Source organism: Tachyglossus aculeatus, chromosome 7 (assembly GCF_015852505.1).
Source record: "Tachyglossus aculeatus isolate mTacAcu1 chromosome 7, mTacAcu1.pri, whole genome shotgun sequence".
In the NCBI taxonomy this organism is placed as follows: domain Eukaryota; kingdom Metazoa; phylum Chordata; class Mammalia; order Monotremata; family Tachyglossidae; genus Tachyglossus; species Tachyglossus aculeatus.
In genome coordinates this window covers 3345713-3366626 of record NC_052072.1, presented here as the reverse complement: position 1 = coordinate 3366626, position 20914 = coordinate 3345713, and the positions used below count along the sequence as shown (strand labels likewise).

The 20914-nt window shown below is 44.8% G+C and overlaps 1 protein-coding gene across 1 annotated transcript in view; it reads right to left on the bottom strand.

Annotated features, from left to right (window-relative positions):
- Window positions 1-5951: 5951 nt before the first annotated feature.
- The window catches only part of COQ10B (coenzyme Q10B), a 40214-nt gene continuing 25251 nt past the window's right edge, over window positions 5952-20914 (bottom strand). Inside the window, exons 2-5 of the mRNA XM_038749316.1 lie at window positions 19292-19438; window positions 15704-15896; window positions 9805-9906; window positions 5952-6528 (exon numbers count right to left, since the gene is read on the bottom strand). Of these exons, the coding sequence (XP_038605244.1) occupies window positions 6361-6528; window positions 9805-9906; window positions 15704-15896; window positions 19292-19413 (585 nt within the window). The 5' untranslated portion in view covers window positions 19414-19438 and the 3' untranslated portion in view covers window positions 5952-6360. The remainder of the gene's footprint in view (window positions 6529-9804; window positions 9907-15703; window positions 15897-19291; window positions 19439-20914) is intronic.

The following is a 20914-nucleotide window of genomic DNA, read 5'->3' as shown; positions in this document are numbered from 1 at the left end:
AGCGCTGAATCCATGATTTATTAGTTATGACGGCATTTGTTAAGCGCTTACTATGTGCAAAGCGCTGAATCCATGATTTATTAGTTATGATGGCATTTAAGCGCTTACTATGTGCAAAGCGCTGAATCCATGATTTATTAGTAATAATGATGGCATTTGTTAAGCGCTTACTATGTGCAAAGTGCTGAATCCATGATTTATTAGTAATAATGATGGCATTTGTTAAGCGCTTACTATGTGCAAAGCGCTGAATCCATGATTCATTAGTTATGATGGCATTTGTTAAGCGCTTACTATGTGCAAAGCACCGTTCTAAGCGCTGGGGAGGATGCCAGGTGATCAGGTTGGGGCTCTCAGTCTCATGCCCAGAGAAGTGACTTGCCCAAAAGGTAAGGTGATCAGGCTGTCCCTCAGGGGGCTCACAGTCTTCATCCCCATTTTACAGGTGAGGTAACTGAGGCACAGAGAAGTGAAGTAACTTGCCCAAAGTCACACAGCTGACAGTTGACGGAGCTGGAATTTGAACCCATGACCACTGACTCCCAAGCCCGGGCTCTTTCCACTGAGCCACGCTGCTTCTCTGGGTAATCAACCAGTCCATCGATTGGTTGTACTTATTGAGTGCCTACAGCATTAGGGCTCTCACAGCCCCCTTTTTTTTTTAATGGCATTTATTTAGCCCTTACTATGTGCTAAGCGCTGGGGAGGTTGCAAGGTGATCAGGTTGTCCCGGGGTGGGGGGCTTACAGTCTTCATCCCCATTTCACAGATGAGTAACTGAGGCCCAGGGAAGTGACTTGCCCAAAGTCACACAGCTGACAATTGGCGGAGTGGGGATTTGAACCCATGACCTGACTCCAAGCCTGGGCTCTTTCCATCGAGCCACACTGCTTCCCCACAGATTTATTGATTTAGTCCAACGTATTTGAGTGCTTACTGGGCCGAGCACTGTACTGAGTGTGGGGCATTCTATATATGTTGCCAATTTGTACTTCCCAAGCGCTTAGTTCAGTGCTCTGCACATAGTAAGCGCTCAATAAATACGATCGATGATGATGATGCTTTGCACACAGTCGGAGCTTAATAAATGCCATAAATTAAAAATACAATTGAGGGAATAAGCGATAGAAGGAATGGGGTTGAAAATACAGTGCTTTGCACACAGTCGGAGCTTAAATGCCATAAATGAAGTACAATTGAGGGAATAAGCGATAGAAGGAATGGTGTTGAAAATAAAAACAGTGCTTTGCACACAGTCGGAGCTTAATAAATGCCATAAATGAAGTACAATTGAGGGAATAAGCGATAGAAGGAATGGTGTTGAAAATAAAAACAGTGCTTTGCACACAGTCGGAGCTTAATCAATCAATCAATCAATCAATCGTATTTATTGAGCGCTTACTATGTGCACAGCACTGTACTAAGCGCTTGGGAAGTACAAATTGGCATCACATAGAGACAGTCCCTACCCAACAGTGGGCTCACAGTCTAAAAGGGGGAGACAGAGAACAGAACCAAACATACCAACAAAATAAAATAAGTAGGATAGAAATGTACAAGTAAAATAAATAAATAAATAAATAAACAGAGTAATAAATATGTACAACCATATATACATATATACAGGTGCTGTGGGGAGGGGAAGGCGGTAAGGCGGGGGGATGGAGAGGGGGACGAGGGGGAGAGGAAAGAAGGGGCTCAATCTGGGAAGGCCTCCTGGAGGAGGTGAGCTCTCAGGAGGGCCTTGAAGGGAGGAAGAGAGCTAGCTTGGCGGATGGGCAGAGGGAGGGCATTCCAGGCCCGGGGGATGACGTGGGCCGGGGGTCGATGGCGGGACAGGCGAGAGCGAGGTACAGTGAGGAGATTAGTGGTGGAGGAGCGGAGGGTGCGGGCTGGGCAGTAGAAGGAGAGAAGGGAGGTGAGGTAGGAGGGGGCGAGGGGATGGACAGCCTTGAAGCCCAGGGTGAGGAGTTTCTGCCTGATGCGCAGATTGATCGGTAGCCATTGGAGGTTTTTGAGGAGGGGAGTGATATGTCCAGAGCGTTTCTGGACAAAGATAATCCGGGCAGCAGCATGAAGTATGGATTGAAGTGGAGAGAGACACGAGGATGGGAGATCAGAGAGAAGGCTAGTGCAGTAGTCCAGACGGGATAGGATGAGAGCTTGAATTAGCAGGGTAGCGGTTTGGATGGAGAGGAAAGGGCGGATCTTGGCAATGTTGCGGAGCTGAGACCGGCAGGTTTTGGTGACGGCTTGGATGTGAGGGGTGAATGAGAGAGCGGAGTCGAGGATGACACCAAGGTTGCGGGCTTGTGAGACGGGAAGGATGGTAGTGCCGTCAACAGAGATGGGAAAGTCAGGGAGAGGACAAGGTTTGGGAGGGAAGACAAGGAGCTCAGTCTTCGACATGTTGAGCTTTAGGTGGCGGGCGGACATCCAGATGGAGATGTCCTGAAGGCAGGAGGAGATGCGAGCCTGGAGGGAGGGGGAGAGAGCAGGGGCAGAGATGGAGATCTGGGTGTCATCAGCGTAGAGGTGATAGTTGAAGCCGTGGGAGCGAATGAGGTCACCAAGGGAGTGAGTGTAGATTGAGAACAGAAGGGGACCAAGCACTGAACCTTGGGGAACTCCCACAGTAAGAGGATGGGAGGGGGAGGAGGAGCCTGCAAAAGAGACTGAGAAAGAACGACCGGAGAGATAAGAGGAGAACCAGGAGAGGACGGAGTCTGTGAAGCCAAGGTCAGATAACGTGTTGAGGAGAAGGGGGTGGTCCACAGTGTCAAAGGCAGCTGAGAGGTCGAGGAGGATTAGGACAGAGTATGAGCCGTTGGATTTGGCAAGCAGGAGGTCATTGGTGACCTTTGAGAGCGCAGTTTCCGTGGAATGAAGGGGACGGAAGCCAGACTGGAGGGGGTCGAGGAGAGAGTTGTTGTTGAGGAATTCTAGGCAGCGCGTGTAGACAACTCGTTCAAGGAGTTTGGAAAGGAATGGTAGGAGGGATATGGGGCGATAACTAGAAGGTGAGGTGGGGTCAAGAGAGGGTTTTTTTAGGATGGGAGAGACATGGGCATGTTTGAAGGCAGAGGGGAAGGAGCCAGTGGAGAGTGAGCGGTTGAAGATGGAAGTTAAGGAGGGGAGAAGGGATGGAGCGAGAGATTTCATAAGATGAGAGGGAATGGGGTCAGAAGCACAGGTGGCCGGAGTAGCACTTGAGAGGAGGGAGGAGAGCTTAATAAATGCCATAAATTGAATGCAATTGAGGGAATAAGCGATAGAAGAAGTGGGGTTGAAAATACAGTGCTTCGCACACAGCCGGAGCTTGAGAAATGCCATAAATGAAATACAATTGAGGGAATAAGCGATAAAAGGAATGGGGTTGAAAATACAGTGCTTTGCACACAGTCGGAGCTTAAGAAATGCCATAAATGAAATACAATCGAGGGAATAAGCGATAGAAGGAATGGGGTTGAAAATACAGTGCTTTGCACACAGTCGGAGCTTAAGAAATGCCATAAATTAAATACGATCGAGGGAACAAGCGATAGAAGGAATGGGGTTGAAAATACAGTGCTTTGCACACAGTCGGAGCTTAAGAAATGCCATAAATTAATTAAATACGCTTGAGGGAATAAATGAAAGAAGAAAAAGAAGGAATGGGGTTGAGCGTCCATTCGGCGGCCGCCAACTGAGCCGACTCAACAACTTACTAGACCTTTATTGAGAGGTTTCTTGGGCGCTTACAATGATCCGTTTAAAAACCAGAGGCGTCGAGGTTGGAGATCCATTATCCCAAGTGAGTCCGCGCTATAAATAAAATCGGGGGGTGAGGGAGGGGGACCGGCGGCAGGAATCTTGGCAACGAGGACTTCCCGCTCTTTCGGCCGCGTTCCCAGCCGGGCCCGGGTCGCCCGGAAGGTGACTGGGAGCCCGTCGTTGGATTGAAGGAATATCGCACTTTCCCAAGCGCTTAGTCCAGTGCTCCGCACACAGTAAGCGCTCAATACAGACGACTGAATGAGTATCCTACTTTCCCAAGCGCTTAGTCCACTGCTCCGCACACGGTAAGCGCTCAGTACGATTGAATGAATATATTTTCCTAAGCATTTGTCCAGTGCTCCGCACACAGTAAGCGCTCAATAAAGACGACTGAAGGAATATCGCACTTTCCCAAGCGCTTAGTCCACTGCTCCGCACTCAGTAAGCGTTCAATAAAGACGATTGAATGAATATCCTACTTTCCCAAGCGCTTAGTCCACTGCTCCGCACACAGTAAGCGCTCAATACGATTGAATGAATATATTTTCCTAAGCGCTTGGTCCAGTGCTCTGCACACAGTAAGCGCTCAATATGATTGAATATTGTACCTTCCCAAGCGCTTAGTCCAGTGCTCCGCACACAGCGCTCAATAAAGACAACTGAATGAATATCGTACTTTCCCAAGCGCTTAGTCCAGTGCTCCGCACACAGTAAGCGCTCAATACGATTGAATATATTTTCCTAAGCGTTTGTCCAGTGCTCCGCACACAGTAAGCGCTCAATACGACTGAATGAATATTGTACCTTCCCAAGCGCTTAGTCCAGTGCTCCGCACACAGTAAGCGCTCAATAAATGAATGAATATCATACTTTCCCAAGCGCTTAGTCCAGTGCTCCGCACATAGTAAGCGCTCAATACGATTGAATATATTTTCCTAAGCGTTTGTCCAGTGCTCTGCACACTTAAGCGCTCAATACGATTGAATTAATATTGTACCTTCCCAAGCGCTTAGTCCAGTGCTCCGCACACAGTAAGCACTCAATAAGTATGACTGAATGAATATCGTACTTTCCCAAGCGCTTAGTCCACTGCTCCGCACGCAGTAAACGCTCAATACAATTGAATGAATATTGTACTTTCCCAAGCGCTTAGTTCAGTGCTCCGCACACAGTAAGCGCTCAATAAAGACGACAATGAATATCAGACTTTCCCAAGCGCTTAGTCCAGTGCTCCACACGCAGTAAGCGCTCAATAAAGACGACAATATCATACTTTCCCAAGTGCTTAGTCCACTATAAGCGCTCAATAAAGACAACCGAATGAATATCATACTTTCCCAAGCGCTCAGTCCAGTGCTCCGCACACAATAATCGCTCAATAAAGACAACAATGAATATCGGACTTTCCCAAGCGCTTAGTCCACTGCTCCGCACACAGTAAGCGCTCAATAAATATGACTGAATATCATACTTTCCCAAGCGCTTAGTCCAGTGCTCCGCACGCAGTAAACGCTCAATACGATTGAATGAATAGTGTACTTTCCCAAGCGCTTAGTTCAGTGCTCCGCACACAATAAGCGCTCAATAAAGACAACAATGAATATCGTACTTTCCAAAGCGCTTAGTCCACTGCTCCGCACACAGTAAGCACTCAAAGATGACAATGAATATCGTACTTTCCCAAGCGCTTAGTCCAGTGCTCCGCACACAAGTGCTCAATAAAGATGACAATGAATATCGTCCTTTCCCAAGCGCTTAGTCCACTGCTCCGCACACAGTAAGCGCTCAATAAAGACGACAATGAATATCGTACTTTCCCAAGCGCTTAGTCCAGTGCTCCGCACACAAGTGCTCAATAAAGACGACAATGAATATCGTACTCTCCCAAGCGCTTAGTCCACTGCTCCGCACACAGTAAGCGCTCAATAAAGACGACAATGAATATCGTACTTTCCCAAGCGCGTAGTCCAGTGCTCCGCACACAGTAAGCACTCAATAAAGACGACAATATCGTACTTTCCCAAGCGCTTAGTCCACTGCTCCGCACACAGTAAGCGCTCAATAAAGATGACAATGAATATCGTACTTTCCCAAGCGCTTAGTCCAGTGCTCCGCACACAGTAAGCGCTCAATAAAGACGACCATGAATATCGTCCTTTCCCAAGCGCTTACTCCAGTGCTCCGCACACCGTGAACATCGTCCTTTCCCAAGCGCTCGGTCCAGTGCTCCGCACACAGTCCGCGCTCAATAAATACGACTGGATGAAGATGAGAGCGTCGAAAATATCCGTGTAGAGAAATATATAAGGGGAGAGGGAGAGACATGTGCCCGGGCGCCCTTGGCGAACGGCATTTAATGGAGCCGCCGGATGAGATCCGCCCCCGTCCGCCCGCCGCCGGCTGGTCGACGTGTCCCGGCCCTCGCGGCGATGAGTGACGACGGACGACGGGGACTGTAATAACTTAAACCGGGAACGGGGGGCCGACGTATTAGACGCGGGAGTCGCCGGGGGGGGGGTCCTCGGGCCCGGCGGGCGGGTCGGGGGGGAATCCCGGGAGACGGGAGGACGGGATGCGGGACGCGTTCCCGGAAACCCGTCCGCCCTAGGTCTGGTGGACTTCGTGCAGCATGAGTTGCCGAGGAATGGCGGTCTCCGGCCCGTAGATCTTGGAGGCCCTCCTCTCGAAGGCGGCCACCATCTGCTTCACCACCTCGTCGAAGAACAGCGCGGCCAGCTGAGAGTGCAGGAGGGAGCGGAACTCGAATGATATCTGTCGGGGGGGGGTGGGGGGCGAAGGGCAAAGGTAACTGGACCCTCCCGAGCGCTTAGCACAGCGCGAGGCGGTCGCCGAAAGAATGAATGGTCAGGATGGGGTGGGGGGGGAGGTCCTCGGGCCATTCGGCTGCCGACGGGGCGACCGGGAGGACGTGGGTAGGTCATGTCAATCAATCAATCAATCAATCAATCAGTCGTATTTATGGAGCGCTTACTGTGTGCAGAGCACTGGACTAAGCGCTTGGGAAGTCCAGGTTGGCAACATGGAGAGACGGCCCCTACTTCACTTCTCAGGGCCTCAGCGCTTAACTCGGCGCAAAGCACTGGGGGATAATGACCGTCACGTTCAGGGCTTATTAAAGAGAAGCAGCGTGGCTCAGCGGGAAGAGCCCGGGCTTTGGAGTCGGAGGTCATGGGTTCGAGTCCCGGCTCCGCCAACTGTCAGCTGGGTGACTCTGGGCAAGTCCCTTCACTTCTCTGGGCCTCGGTGACCTCATCTGGAAAATGGGGATTAGGACTGTGAGCCCCCTGTGGGACAACTGATCACCTTGTAACCTCCCCAGCGCTTAGAACAGTGCTTTGAACACAGTAAGCGCTTAATAAATGCCATTATTATTATTATTAATTACCCTTGGGCCTCAGTGACCACATCTGTAAAATGGGGATGGAGACTGTGAACCCCCATGTGGGACAACCCGATTACTTTATATCTGTCCCAGCGCTTGGAACAGTGCTTGGCACACAATAAGCGCTTAACAAATACCATCACCATTATTATTATTTTTATTTTTTAATAATAATAATAATAATAATAATAATGGTATTTTTTAAGTGCTTACTCTGTGCAAAGCACTGTTCTAAGCGCTGGGGGGATACAAGGTGATCAGGTTGTCCCATGGGGGCTCACAGTCTTAATCCCCATTTTACAGATGGTGTTAGGCACTGTGTGTCAAGTGCTGGGGGAGATACCTGCTCAGCGTGGCTCAGTGGAAAAAGTGCGGGCTTGGGAGTCAGAGGTCATGGGTTCGAATCCCGCCTCCGCCACTTGTCAGCTGTGTGACCTTGGGCAAGCCACTTGACTTCTCCGGGCCTCAGTTCCCTCAGCTGTAAAATGGGGATGAAGACTGTGAGCCCCAAGTGGGACAACCTGATCACCTTGTAGCCCCCGCCAGCGCTTAGAACGGTGCTTTGCACATAGTAAGCGCTTAATAAATGCCATCATTATTATTATTATGATGATTATCCAGTCCAGGTCCCCCTGGGGGCTCACAGTCAAAGCAGGAGGGAGAACTGGGGTCGAATCTCGCTTTTACAGTCGAGGAAACTGAGGCCCAGCGAAGTGACGTGATCTGCCCAAGGTCACCCAGCAGGCATCTGGTGGAGCCGGGATTACAGCCCGGGCCCGGGCTCTTTCCTCTAGGCCACGCTGCTTCTCCTCCTCCAAGCGTTTAGTGCAGTGCTCTGCACAGGGTAAGGACGAATAAGTGCTTAAAAAAAACCCATCATTATTATTACTATTATTATTATTATCATTACAGTGACTGGCTGCTCAATAAATACTTTTGAATGAATGAGTGAATGAATGAATCCATCCCAGCGCTTAGTACAGTGCTTTGCACCTCGTAAGTGCTTAAAAAAACCATCATTATTATTACTATTATTATTATTATTACAGTGACTGGCTGCTCAATAAATACTTTTGAATGAATGAGTGAATGAATGAATCCATCCCAGCGCTTAGTACAGTGCTTTGCACCTCGTAAGTGCTTAAAAAAACCATCATTATTATTACTATTATTATTATTATTATTATTATTACAGTGACTGGCACCTAGTAAGCGCTTAACCAAAACCGAAATTATTGTTATTATTATTACTATTATTATTACAGTGACTGGCACCTAGTAAGCGCTTAACCAAAACCGAAATTATTATTATTATTACTATTATTATTATTATTATTATTATTATTACAGTGACTGGCACCTAGTAAGCACTTAACCAAAACTGATATAATAATAATAATAATAATTATTATTATTATTATTATTATTATTATTATTATTACAGTGACTGGCACCTAGTAAGTGCTTAACCAAAACTGAAATTCTTCTTCTTCTTCTTCTTCTTATTATTATTATTATTACAGTGACTGACACATAGTAAGCACTTAACCAAAACCGAAATTCTTCTTCTTCTTATTATTATTATTACAGTGACTGGCACCTAGTAAGCACTTAACCAAAACCGAAGTTATTATTATTATTATTATTATTATTACAGTGACTGGCACCTAGTAAGCGCTTAACCAAAACCGAAATTATTATTATTATTATTATTATTATTATTATTATTATTATTATTATTATTATTGTTATTATTACAGTGACTGGCACCTAGTAAGCGCTTAACCAAAACCAAAATTATTATTATTGTTATTATTATTATTATTATTATTACAGTGACTGGCACCTAGTAAGCACTTAACCAAAACCGAAATTATTATTATTATTATTATTATTATTATTATTACAGTGACTGGCACCCAGTAAGCGCTTAACCAAAACCGAAATTATTATTATTCTTATTCTTATTATTATTACAGTGACTGGCACCTAGTAAGCACTTAACCAAAACCGAAATTCTTCTTCTTCTTCTTATTATTATTATTACAGTGACTGGCACCTAGTAAGCGCTTAACCAAAACCGAAATTATTATTATTATTATTATTATTACAGTGACTGGCACCTAGTAAGCGCTTAACCAAATCTGAAATTATTCTTATTCTTATTCTTATTATTACAGTGACTGGCACATAGTAAGCACTTAACCAAAACCAAAATAGTAATAATAATAATAATAATAACAATAATAATAATTATTATTATTATTACAGTGACTGGCACCTAGTAAGCGCTTAACCAAAACCGAAATTATTATTATTCTTATTATTCTAAGGGTAGGGTGAGGAGCAGAGTACCTGGAGGTACTTTTAGACCGTGAGCCCACTGTTGGGTAGGGACCGTCTCTAGATGTTGCCAACTTGGACTTCCCAAGCGCTTAATACAGTGCTCTGCCCGCAGTAAGCGCTCAATAAATACGATTGCTGACGACCGACGATGATGGAGGGTACGGACACCCCCAAGGGGACAGGCCACGTAGAAGGGGGCAGAACAGCAGGGGAAGATGAGGGGCTGCCGAGGGCGGACGCCCCACCCCTTGGGTCACGATATTTGGGAAGCGCCTACTACGTCCCCCCCGCGTCCTTACGGAGAAATCGAGGGTGCAGGTCCTGGGGTAGCCGGGCAGGCCGGGGCTGAAACGCCAGATGGTCTCCAGGTGGTTGAAGAGCTTCCCGTCCGTGCAGGACGCCTACGGCACCGCGGACACGGGGACAGAGACACGGAGAGAGGGAGATGCCATCAGAAGCAGAACTATTACTATTAGTAACAGCAATAATCACTGCTATCACTAATAGTAATAATTATTACTATTACTAATAGTAACAGTAATACTAATAGTAGTATTAGTATTAGTAACACTATTACTAATACTATTAGTACTAATAGTAATGGTATTACTATTACTAATAGTAATAGTAATACTAATAGTAGTATTAGTATTAGTAACACTATTACTAATACTATTAGTATTAGTACTAATAGTAATAGCATCACTTTTACTAATAGCAATAGTAATACTAATAGCAGTATTAGTATTAGTAATGCTATTAGTATTAGTACTGATAGTAATAGTGATACTATTAATAATAGTAATAATTACTACTATTATTATTGCTATTACTAACAGTGATAGTAATACTAATAGTAGTATTGGTATTAGTATTAGTAATGCCATTACTAATACTATTAGTATTAGTACTAATAGTAATAGTATTACTATTACTAATAGCAATAGTAATACTAATAGTAGTATTAGTATTAGTAATACTATTACTAATACTATTAGCATTAGTACTACTATTACTAATACTATTAGTATTAGTGCTAATAGTAATAGTAATACTATTAATAATAGTAATGATTACTACTATTATTATTACTATTACTAATGGTGATGGTAATGCTAATAGTAGTATTAGTATTAGTAATACTATTACTAATACTACTAGTATCAGTGCTAATAGTAACAGTATCACTATTACTAATAGTAATAGTAATACTAATAGTAGCATTTGTATTAGTAATACTATTACTAATACTAATAGTAGTATTTGTATTAGTAATACTATTACTAATACTATTAGTATTAGTGCTAATAGTAATAGTAATACTATTAATAATAGTAATGACTACTACTATTATTATTTGGAGTCAGAGGCCATGGGTTCAAATCCCGGCTCCGCCGGTTGCCAGCTGTGTGACTTTGGGCAAGTGACTTCACTTCTCTGGGCCTCAGTTCCCTCATCTGGAAAATGGGGGTTGAGACTGGGAGCCCCCCCCCCCACGTGGGACAACCTGATCAATCGTATTTATTGAGCGCTTACTGTGTGCACAGCACTGGACTAAGCGCTTGGGAAGTCCAAGTTGGCAACATATAGAGACGGTCCCTACCCAACAGTGGGCTCACAGCCTAGAACCTGATCACCTTGTATCCCCCCCAGTGCTTAGAACAGTTCCTTGCACATAGTAAGCGCTTAACAAATACCATCATTATTACCATTATTATTATTATTATCAGACATGGCTCCGGGACTCTGACAGACAGGTTGTGTGCATGGCAGGCGGGCCCCTAGGGTGAAAGGTGGCCATAATAATAATAATAACGATGGCATTTTATTAAGCGCTTACTACATGCAAAGAACCGTTTTAAGCACTGGGGAGGTTACCAGGTGATCAGGTTGTCCCGCGGGGGGCTCCCAGTCTTCACCCCCATTCTCCAGATGAGGGAACTGAGGCCCAGAGAAGTGAAGTGACTTGCCCAAAGTCACCCAGCTGACAAGTGGCGGAGCCGGCATTTGAACCCATGACCCCTGACTCCAAATAATAATGATGATGGCATCTGTTAAGCGCTTACTAGGTGCAAAGCACTGTTCTAAGCGCTGAGCCATGCTGCTTCTGGTGGCTACGGCGCCTTGGCCTGCCCCGCCGCCAGACCCCCGACGGAAGCGCCCCTTGGTGAGGAGCTTCTGGCCGCCCGCACTTGTGTGCGTTCACACCCAATCAATCAATCAATCAATCAATCACATTTATTGAGCGCTTACTGTGTGCAGAGCACTGGACTAAGCGCTTGGGAAGTCCAAGTTGGCAACATCTAGAGACGGTCCCGACCCAACAGTGGGCTCACAGTCTAGAAGGGGGAGACAGACAACAAAACCAAACATAGTAACAAAATAAAATAAATAGAATAGATATGTACCCGTAAAATAGAGTAATAAATATGTACAAACATATATACAGGCATTTATACATTTATATATATTTTTTAGTCTACTCTTTTAGACTGTGAGCCCACTGTTGGGTAGGGACTGTCTCTATAAGTTGCCAATTTGTACTTCCCGAGCGCTTGGTACAGTGCCCTGCACACAGTAAGCGCTCAATAAATACGATTGATGATGATGATGACATATATATTTATATATATATATATACACATGTATATGTGTGTGTGTATAGATATATAATATATGCATATATATTTAAATATATACATTTATATATACACCCAGACACACCCACCCAGCCTGCTGCTGCCACACAGGGATGAGGGCATGCACACGCGTGTGCACACACACACACAGTCTGCTGCTGCCACACGGGGACACGTACATGGGGACACACACACACACATACAAACACATGCACATACACACCCCCAATCACCACCATCGCGCTGCCGTGAGAAGCAGCGTGGCTCAGTGGCAAGAGCCCGGGCTTGTGTGACTTTGGGCAAGTCGCTTCACCTCTCTGGGCCTCAGTGACCTCATCTGTCAAATGGGGATGAAGACTGGGAGCCCCACGGGGGACAACCTTGATCACCTTGTATCCCCCCCCCAGCGCTGAGAACAGTGTTTGGCTCATAGTAGGCGCTTAACAAATACCAACATTATTAACATTATTATCATGGGGACGGACGGAGCAGCTCACCCATCTCCGCAGCGGGTTCCATGCTCCCAAAAACACTGATCAATTAATCAATCAATCGTATTTATTGAGCGCTTACTGTGTGCAGAGCACTGTACTAAGCGCTTGGGAAGTACAAGCTGGCAACATCTAGAGACAGTCCCTACCCAGCAGTGGGCTCACAGTCTAAAAGGGGGAGACAGAGAACAAAACAAAACATACTAACAAAATATAATAAATAGAATAGATATGTACAAGTAAAATAAATAGAGTAATAAATATGTACAAACATGCCGTGGGGGCCTTGGCGGATAATAATAATAACAATAATGATGATGGTATTTGTTAAACGCTTCCTATGTGCCAAACATTGTTAACAAAATAATGATAGTAATGATGGTATTTCTTAAGTGCTTACTATGTGCCAAGCACTGTTAACAATAATAATGATAATAATGATGGTATTTGTTAAGCGCTTACTATGTGCCAAGCACTGTTCTAAGCGCTGGGCTAGATATGAGGTAACCAGGTTGTTCCACGCGGGGCTCACGGTCTTCGTCCCCATTTTACAGGTGAGAGAACTGAGGCACGGAGAATAATAATAATAATAATGATGGCATTTGTTAAGCGCTTACTATGTGCAAGGCACTGTTCTAAGCGCTGGGGGGGGATACAAGGTGATCAGGTTGTCCCACGTGGGGCTCACAGTCTTCATCCCCATTTTACAGATGAGGACACTGAGGCTCCGAGAAGTTAAGTGACTTGCCCAAGGTCACACAGCAGACGTGGTGGAGCCGGGATTCGAACCCATGACCTCTGACTCCAAAGCCCATGCTCTTTCCACTGAGCCACGCTGCTTCAGAAGTGAAGTGGCCTGCCCGAGGTCCCCCAGCAGATGAGTGGCAGAGGCAGGATTAGAACCTACAGCCTCTGACTCCCAAGCTCAGGCTCGTGAGAGGCAGCGTGGCTTAGTGGAAAGAGCCCGGGCTTTGGAGTCAGAGGTCATGGGTTCAAATCCCGGCTCCGCCAATTGTCAGCTGGGTGACCTTGGGCAAGTCACTTAGCTTCTCTGTGCCTCAGTGACCTCATCTGTGAAATGGGGATTAAGACTGTGAGTGCCACACGGGACAAACTGATCACCTTGTAGCCTCCCCAGCGCTTAGAACAGTACTTTGCACATAGTAAGCACCTAACAAATGCCATCATCATCATCATTATTATTATTATTATTGTCAGCTGGGTGACTTTGGGCAAGTCACTTCTCTGGGCCTCAGTTTCCTCACCTGGAAAATGGGGATGAAGACTGTGAGCCCTCCGTGGGACAACCTGATCACCTTGTAACCTCCCCAGCGCTTAGAACGGTGCTTGGCACATAGTAAGCCCTTAACAAATGCCATCATCATCATTATTATTATTATTATTTCCATTAGGCCACACTGTTTCTCTATAATGATGACAATGGTATTTGCTAAGCGCCTACTCTGGGCCAAGCACGGTTCTAAGTGCTGGGGGAGATGCAAAGTGATCAGGTTGCCCCCCTTGGGGCTCACAGTCTTCATTCCCGTTTTCCAGATGAGGTCACTGAGGCCCGGAGAAGCGAAGTGACTTCCCCCAAGTCACACAGCTGACAAGCAGCGTGGCTCAGCGGGAAAGAGCCCGGGCTTTGGAGTCAGAGGTCATGGGTTCAAATCCCGGCTCCGCCAATGGTCAATCTGAGTGACTTTGGGCGAGTCGCGTCACTTCTCCGGGGCTCCGTTCCCTCATCTGGAAAATGGGGATGACGACTGTGAGCCCCCCCGTGGGACAACCTGGTCACCTTGTGGCCTCCCCAGCAGCTTAGAACAGTGCTTGGCACATAGTAAGTGCTTAATAAATGTCACTATTATTATTTTTAAAGTGACATTTATTATTTTATCAATTATATTAATGATTTATTAATCATATAATTTAATTGCCTAAATTAATTATTAATTATTTGTTGTTTATTATTTCATAAATTACATCAATTGTTTATTAATCATACGATTTAATCATATCGATTAATCATTAATTATATGATCTAACCATATTGATTAATTATTAATTATATGATCTAATCGTATTGATTATTAATTATATGATTTAATCATGTCGATTAATTATCAATTATATGATTTGATCATATTGATTAATTATCAATTATATGATTTGATCATATTGATTAATTATTAATTATATAATTTAATCATGTTGATTAATCGTTAATTATATGATTTAATCATATTGATTATTAATTATATGATTTAATCATCTTGCTTAATTATTAATTATATAATTTAATCATGTTGATTAATCGTCAATTATATGACTTAATCATATCGATTAATTATTAATTATGTGATTTAATCATGTTGATTAATTATCAATTATATGATTTGATCATGTTGATTAATTATTAATTATATGATTTAATCATCTTGATTAATTATTAATTATATGATTTGATCATATTGATTGATTATTAATTATATGATTTAATCACATTGAGCGATCATTAATTATATAATTTAATCATCTTGATTAATTATTAATTATACGATTTGATCATATTGATTAATTATTAATTATATGATTCAATCATATTGAGCGATTATTAATTATATAATTTAATCATGTTGATTAATTATTAATTATACGATTTAATCATATTTGTTAATTATTAATTATATGATTTAATCATATTGAGCGATTATTAATTATGTAATTTAATCATGTTGATTGATTATTAGTTATATGATTTAATCACATTAGTTAATTATTAACTAATTATTTGCCGTTTATTTTTTAAATTATTATTAAAGTGGAGGAGCCGGGATTCGAACCCACGCCCTCGGGCTCCCAAGCCCGGGCTCTTTTTCTACTTAGCCGGGGGGGGGGGGGCTTCTCTCAAAATCTCCACCACGCGGGCCTCTGCCCGGCGGGTGGGAGGGAGGGGCGACGGCGGGGAGAGAAAGGAGGTTACCTCAGAACAGTGCTTCAGCGCTTAGAACAGTGCTTTGCACATAGTAAGCGCTTCACAAATGCCATTATTATGATATTATTATTACCTTGACCATATGCGGGTTGACGAGGGTGACGACGGACGTGTACCTCTCCAGCACCGGAGGGAAGCCGATTTCTAGGCGGGCCTTACAGTAGCCGGACCGCTTCGATGCCACGTCCGATCTTTTGCACCAGGGAACGAAGTGTTTGTAGTCCTCCACGCCGGCCACCACGTTGTACATCTCCTGCATGGAATACCTGGAGGACCATCGGGAATTCACGCGTAGATTCGGTCCAACCCACGCGGCTATAATGCGGTTTATTCTGACGGTTCGGTTTTGTTGTCCTTCTCCCCCTTCCATTCATTCGGTCGTATTTATTGAGCGCTTACTGTGTGCAGAGCGCTGGACTAAGCGCTTGGGAAGTCCAAGTTGGCTAGTACAGTGCTCTCCATCCCCCCCATCTTACCTCCTTCCCTTCCCCACAGCACCTGTATATATGGATATACATATTTGTTACCCTATTTATTTATTTTACTTGTACCTATCTATTCTATTTATTTTATTTTGTTAGTCTGTTTGGTTTTGTTCTCTGTCTCCCCCTTTTAGACTGTGAGCCCACTGCTGGGTAGGGACTGTCTCTAGATGTTGCCAATTTGTACTTCCCAAGCGCTTAGTACAGTGCTCTGCACATAGTAAGCGCTCAATAAATACGATTGATGATGATGATGATATGTTTGTACATATCTATTACTCTATTTATTTTACTTGTACATATCATCATCATCATCATCAATCGTATTTATTGAGTGCTTACTGTGTGCAGAGCACTGTACTAAGCGCTTGGGAAGTACAAGTTCTATTCTATTTATTTTATTTTGTTAGTCTGTTTGGTTTTGTTCTCTGTCTCCCCCTTTTAGACTGTGAGCCCACTGCTGGGTAGGGACTGTCTCTAGATGTTGCCAATTTGTACTTCCCAAGCGCTTAGTACAGTGCTCTGCACATAGTAAGCGCTCAATAAATATGATTGATGATGATGATCATGATATGTTTGTACATATCTATTACTCTATTTATTTTACTTGTACATATCTATTCTATTTTATTTTGTTAGTCTGTTTGGTTTTGTTCTCTGTCTCCCCCTTTTAGACTGTGAGCCCACTGTTGGGTAGGGACTGTCTCTAGATGTTGCCAACTTGGACTTCCCAAGCACTTAGTACAGTGCTCTGCACACAGTAAGCGCTCAATAAATACGATCGATGATGATGATGAAGTTGGCAACATATAGAGACGGTCCCTACCCAACAGCGGGCTCACAGTCTAGAAAGGGGAGACAGACAACAAAAGAAAACATATTAACGAAATAAAATACATAGAATAAATATGTACAAATACAGTAATAAATCATCGTCATCATCACCATCAATCGTTATTTATTGAGCGCTTACTATGTGCAGAGCACTGGACTAAGCGCTTGGGAAGTACAAATTGGCAACATATAGAGACAGTCCCTACCCAACAGTGGGCTCACAGTCTAAAAGGGGGAGACAGAGAACAAAACCAAACATACTAACAAAATAAAATAAATAGAATAGATATGTGCAAGTAAAATAAATAAATAAATAAATAAATAGAGTAATAAATATGTACAAGCATCTATACATATATACAGGTGCTGTGGGGAGGGGAAGGAGGTAAGGCGGGGGGGATGGGGAGGGGGAAGAAGGGGAGAGGAAGGCGGGGGCTCAGTCTGGGAAGGACCGTGCTGTCGACTTGGACTTCCCAAGCGCTTAGTACAGTGCTCTGCACACAGTAAGCGCTCAATAAATATGACTGAATGAATGATGGCATTTGTTAGGCGCTTACTATGTGTGAAGCACTGGGGGGATACAAGGTGATCAGGTTGTCCGCCGTGGGGCTCACAGTCTTCATCTCCATTTGACAGATGAGGGAAGTGAGGCCCAGAGAAGTCAAGTGACTTGCCCAAGGTCAGACAGCAGAGAAGTGGCGGAACCGGGATTAGAACCCAGGACCTCTGACTCCCAAGCCCGGGCTCTTCCCACTGAGCCACGCTGCTTCTCTCTTTATTGCTGAATTGTACTTCCCAAGCCCTTAGTACAGTGCTCTGCACACAGAAAGCGCTCAATAAATACAAATGAATGAATGAATTTAAAGCAAGAAAATAATGCTAACAATGTTGGTATTTAAGCGCTTGCCGCGCACCAGGCACTGTACTAAGCGCCAGGGCGGATATGAGCAAATCGGATCGGACACAGTCCCTTTCCCGCGTGGGGTTCATAGTCTCCATCCCCATTTTCCAGATGAGGGAACCGAGGCCCAGAGAAGTGAAGTGACTCGCCCAAGGTCACACAGCGGACGAGTGGCGGAGCCGGGATTAGAACCCGTGACCTTCTGACTCCCAAGCCCGGGCTCTCGCGCTGTGCCAGGCTGGCAATATTGCTAGTGACACTACCGAAGGCACTGCCACAAAAACCCCTCGCCAAACGCCCTGGCCAATTCATTCATTCAATCGTATTTATTGAGCGCTTACTGTGTGCAGAGCACTGTACTAAGCGCTTGGGAAGGACAAGTTGGCAACATATAGAGACGGTCCCTACCCAACAGCGGGCTCACAGTCTAGAAGGGGGAGACAAATCTACCCAGTGCAGTCTAGTAATAATAATGATGGCGTTTATATGTATATGTGTATATATGTATATATGTTTGTACATATTTATTACTCTATTTATTTATTTATTTATTTTATTTGTACATTTCTATTCTATTTATCTTATTTTGTTAGTATGTTTGGTTTTGTTCTCTGTCTCCCCCTTTTAGACTGTGAGCCCACTGCTGGGTAGGGACTGTCTCTGTATGTTGCCAATTTGTACTTCCCAAGCGCTTAGTACAGTGCTCTGCACATAGTAAGCGCTCAATAAATACGATTGATGATGATGATGATATGTTTGTACATATCTATTACTCTATTTTACTTGTACATATCTATTCTATTTATTTTATTTTGTTAGTCTGTTTGGTTTTGTTCTCTGTCTCCCCCTTTTAGACTGTGAGCCCGCTGTTGGGTAGGGACCGTCTCTATATGTTGCCCACTTGGACTTCCCAAGCGCTTAGTACAGTGATCTGCACACAGTAAGCGCTCAATAAATACGATTGATTGATTACTAAGCGCTTACTATGTGCAAAGCATTGTTCTAGGCACTGGGGAGGTTACCAGGTGATCTGGGGAGGTTACAAGGTGATCAGGTTGTCCCACGGGGGGCTCACAGTCTTCATCCCCACTTTCCAAATGAGATAACTGAGGCACAGAGAAGTGACTTGCCCAGAGTCACACAGCTGAGTTGGCGGCGCAGGGATTCGAACCCATGACCTCTGACTCCAAAGCCCGGGCTCTTTCCATTGAGCCACGCTGCTCCTCTGTCTAGTGTGCAGAGAGCTGTGCTAAGCACTCGAGCGGGTCCAATACGACATTGAACGGACACAGTCCCCGCCCGCCACGAGCGTCCGGTCTAGAGGGGGAGGCGGACACTGGCGCTTAGTATAGTGCTCTGCACACAGTAAGCGCTCAATAAATACGATTGATTGAAAGCAACGTCCAGATGCGGAGGGGGGGGGTGGTGAGGACGGAATACGCACCCGATGATTCTCCGCTCGGAATATTCCTTCCTCTTGTTGACTAACGGGGCCGTCAGGTTGAAGAAAGTCCTTGCAGGGAACTCTTTGGGCACCAAGGCTTGAGGGGAGGGCGTCTTGTACATCAAAATACCACAGGAGGCCAAATGCCTGCAGGGGGGGGTGGAAAGGAGAAGGAAAAGGACCTGCTTAGCACCACTGAGTCACGTTGGAGGGGAAAAAAAAACGACACAACAAGGTATAACAACAATGATGGCATCTGTTGAGATGCCAAGGCCCTGCTGAGAGCTCACCTCCTCCAGGAGGCCTTCCCAGACTGAGCCCCTTCCTTCCTCTCCCCCTCGTCCCCCTCTCCATCCCCCCATCTTACCTCCCTCCCTTCCCCACAGCACCTGTATATGTGTATATATGTTTGTACATATTTTTTTACTCTATTTATTTAATTTATTTGTACATGTCTATTCTATTTATTTTGTTAGTATGTTTGGTTTTGTTCTCTGTCTCCCCCTTTTAGACTGCGAGCCCACTGTTGGGTAGGGACTGTCTCTATATGTTGCCAATTTGTACTTCCCAAGCGCTTAGTACAGTGCTCTGCACATTGTAAGCGCTCAATAAATACGATTGATGATGATGATGATGATGATCTGTTAAGCGCTCACTACGTGCCAAGCACCGTCCTAAGCGCTGGGGTAAATACAAGGTGATCAGGTTGTCCCCCGTGGGGCTCACAGTCTCCATCCCCATTTTGCAGATGAGGGGAACTGAGGCCCAGAGAAGCCAAGTGACTTGCTCAAGATCACCCGGCAGACAAGGGGCTGAGCCGGGATTCGAACCCATAATAATAATAATAATAATAATAATAATGGCATTTGTTAAGCGCTTACTTCGTGCAAAGCACTGTCCTTGATCGCACAATGCGATCAAGTTGTCCCACGTAGGGCTCACAGTCTTAATCCCCATTTTTACAGATGAGGTAACTGAGGCTCAGAGAAGTGAAGTGACTCGCCCAAGGTCACACAGCAGACTTGTGGTGGAGCTGGGATTCGAACCCACGACCTCTGACTCCCAAGCCCGGGCCCTTTCCAAGGAGCCACGCTGCTTATCCAGGTAAGTCGGGCGCATCTCGGCTCTCTCCCCCGTCTCGGCTGTAAGCTCGCCGTGGGCAAGGAATGTATCTGTTATTCTTTCATTCACTCAATTCTATTTATTAATAAATAATAATAATAACGATGGCATTTATTAAGCGCTTACTGTGTGCAAAGCACTGTTCAAAGCGCTGGGGAGGTTACGAGGTGATCAGGCTGCCCCACGGGAAGCTCACGGTCTTCATCCCCATTTTACAGACGAGGGAACTGAGGCCCAGAGAAGTGAAGTGACTTGCCCAAAGTCACACAGCTGCCAATTGGCGGAGCCGGGATTTGAACCCGTGACCTCTGACTCCAAAGCCCGGCCCCTTTCCACTGAGCCACGCTGCTTCTCTTAGGCGCTTACTGTGTGCACGGCGCTGTACTAATTGCTCGGGAAAGTACGGTACAGGAATAAAGAGTGATAATCCCTGCCCACAACGAGCTCAGCCTATATAATCATGGTATTTGCTAAGCTCTTACTATGTGCCAAGCACTGTAC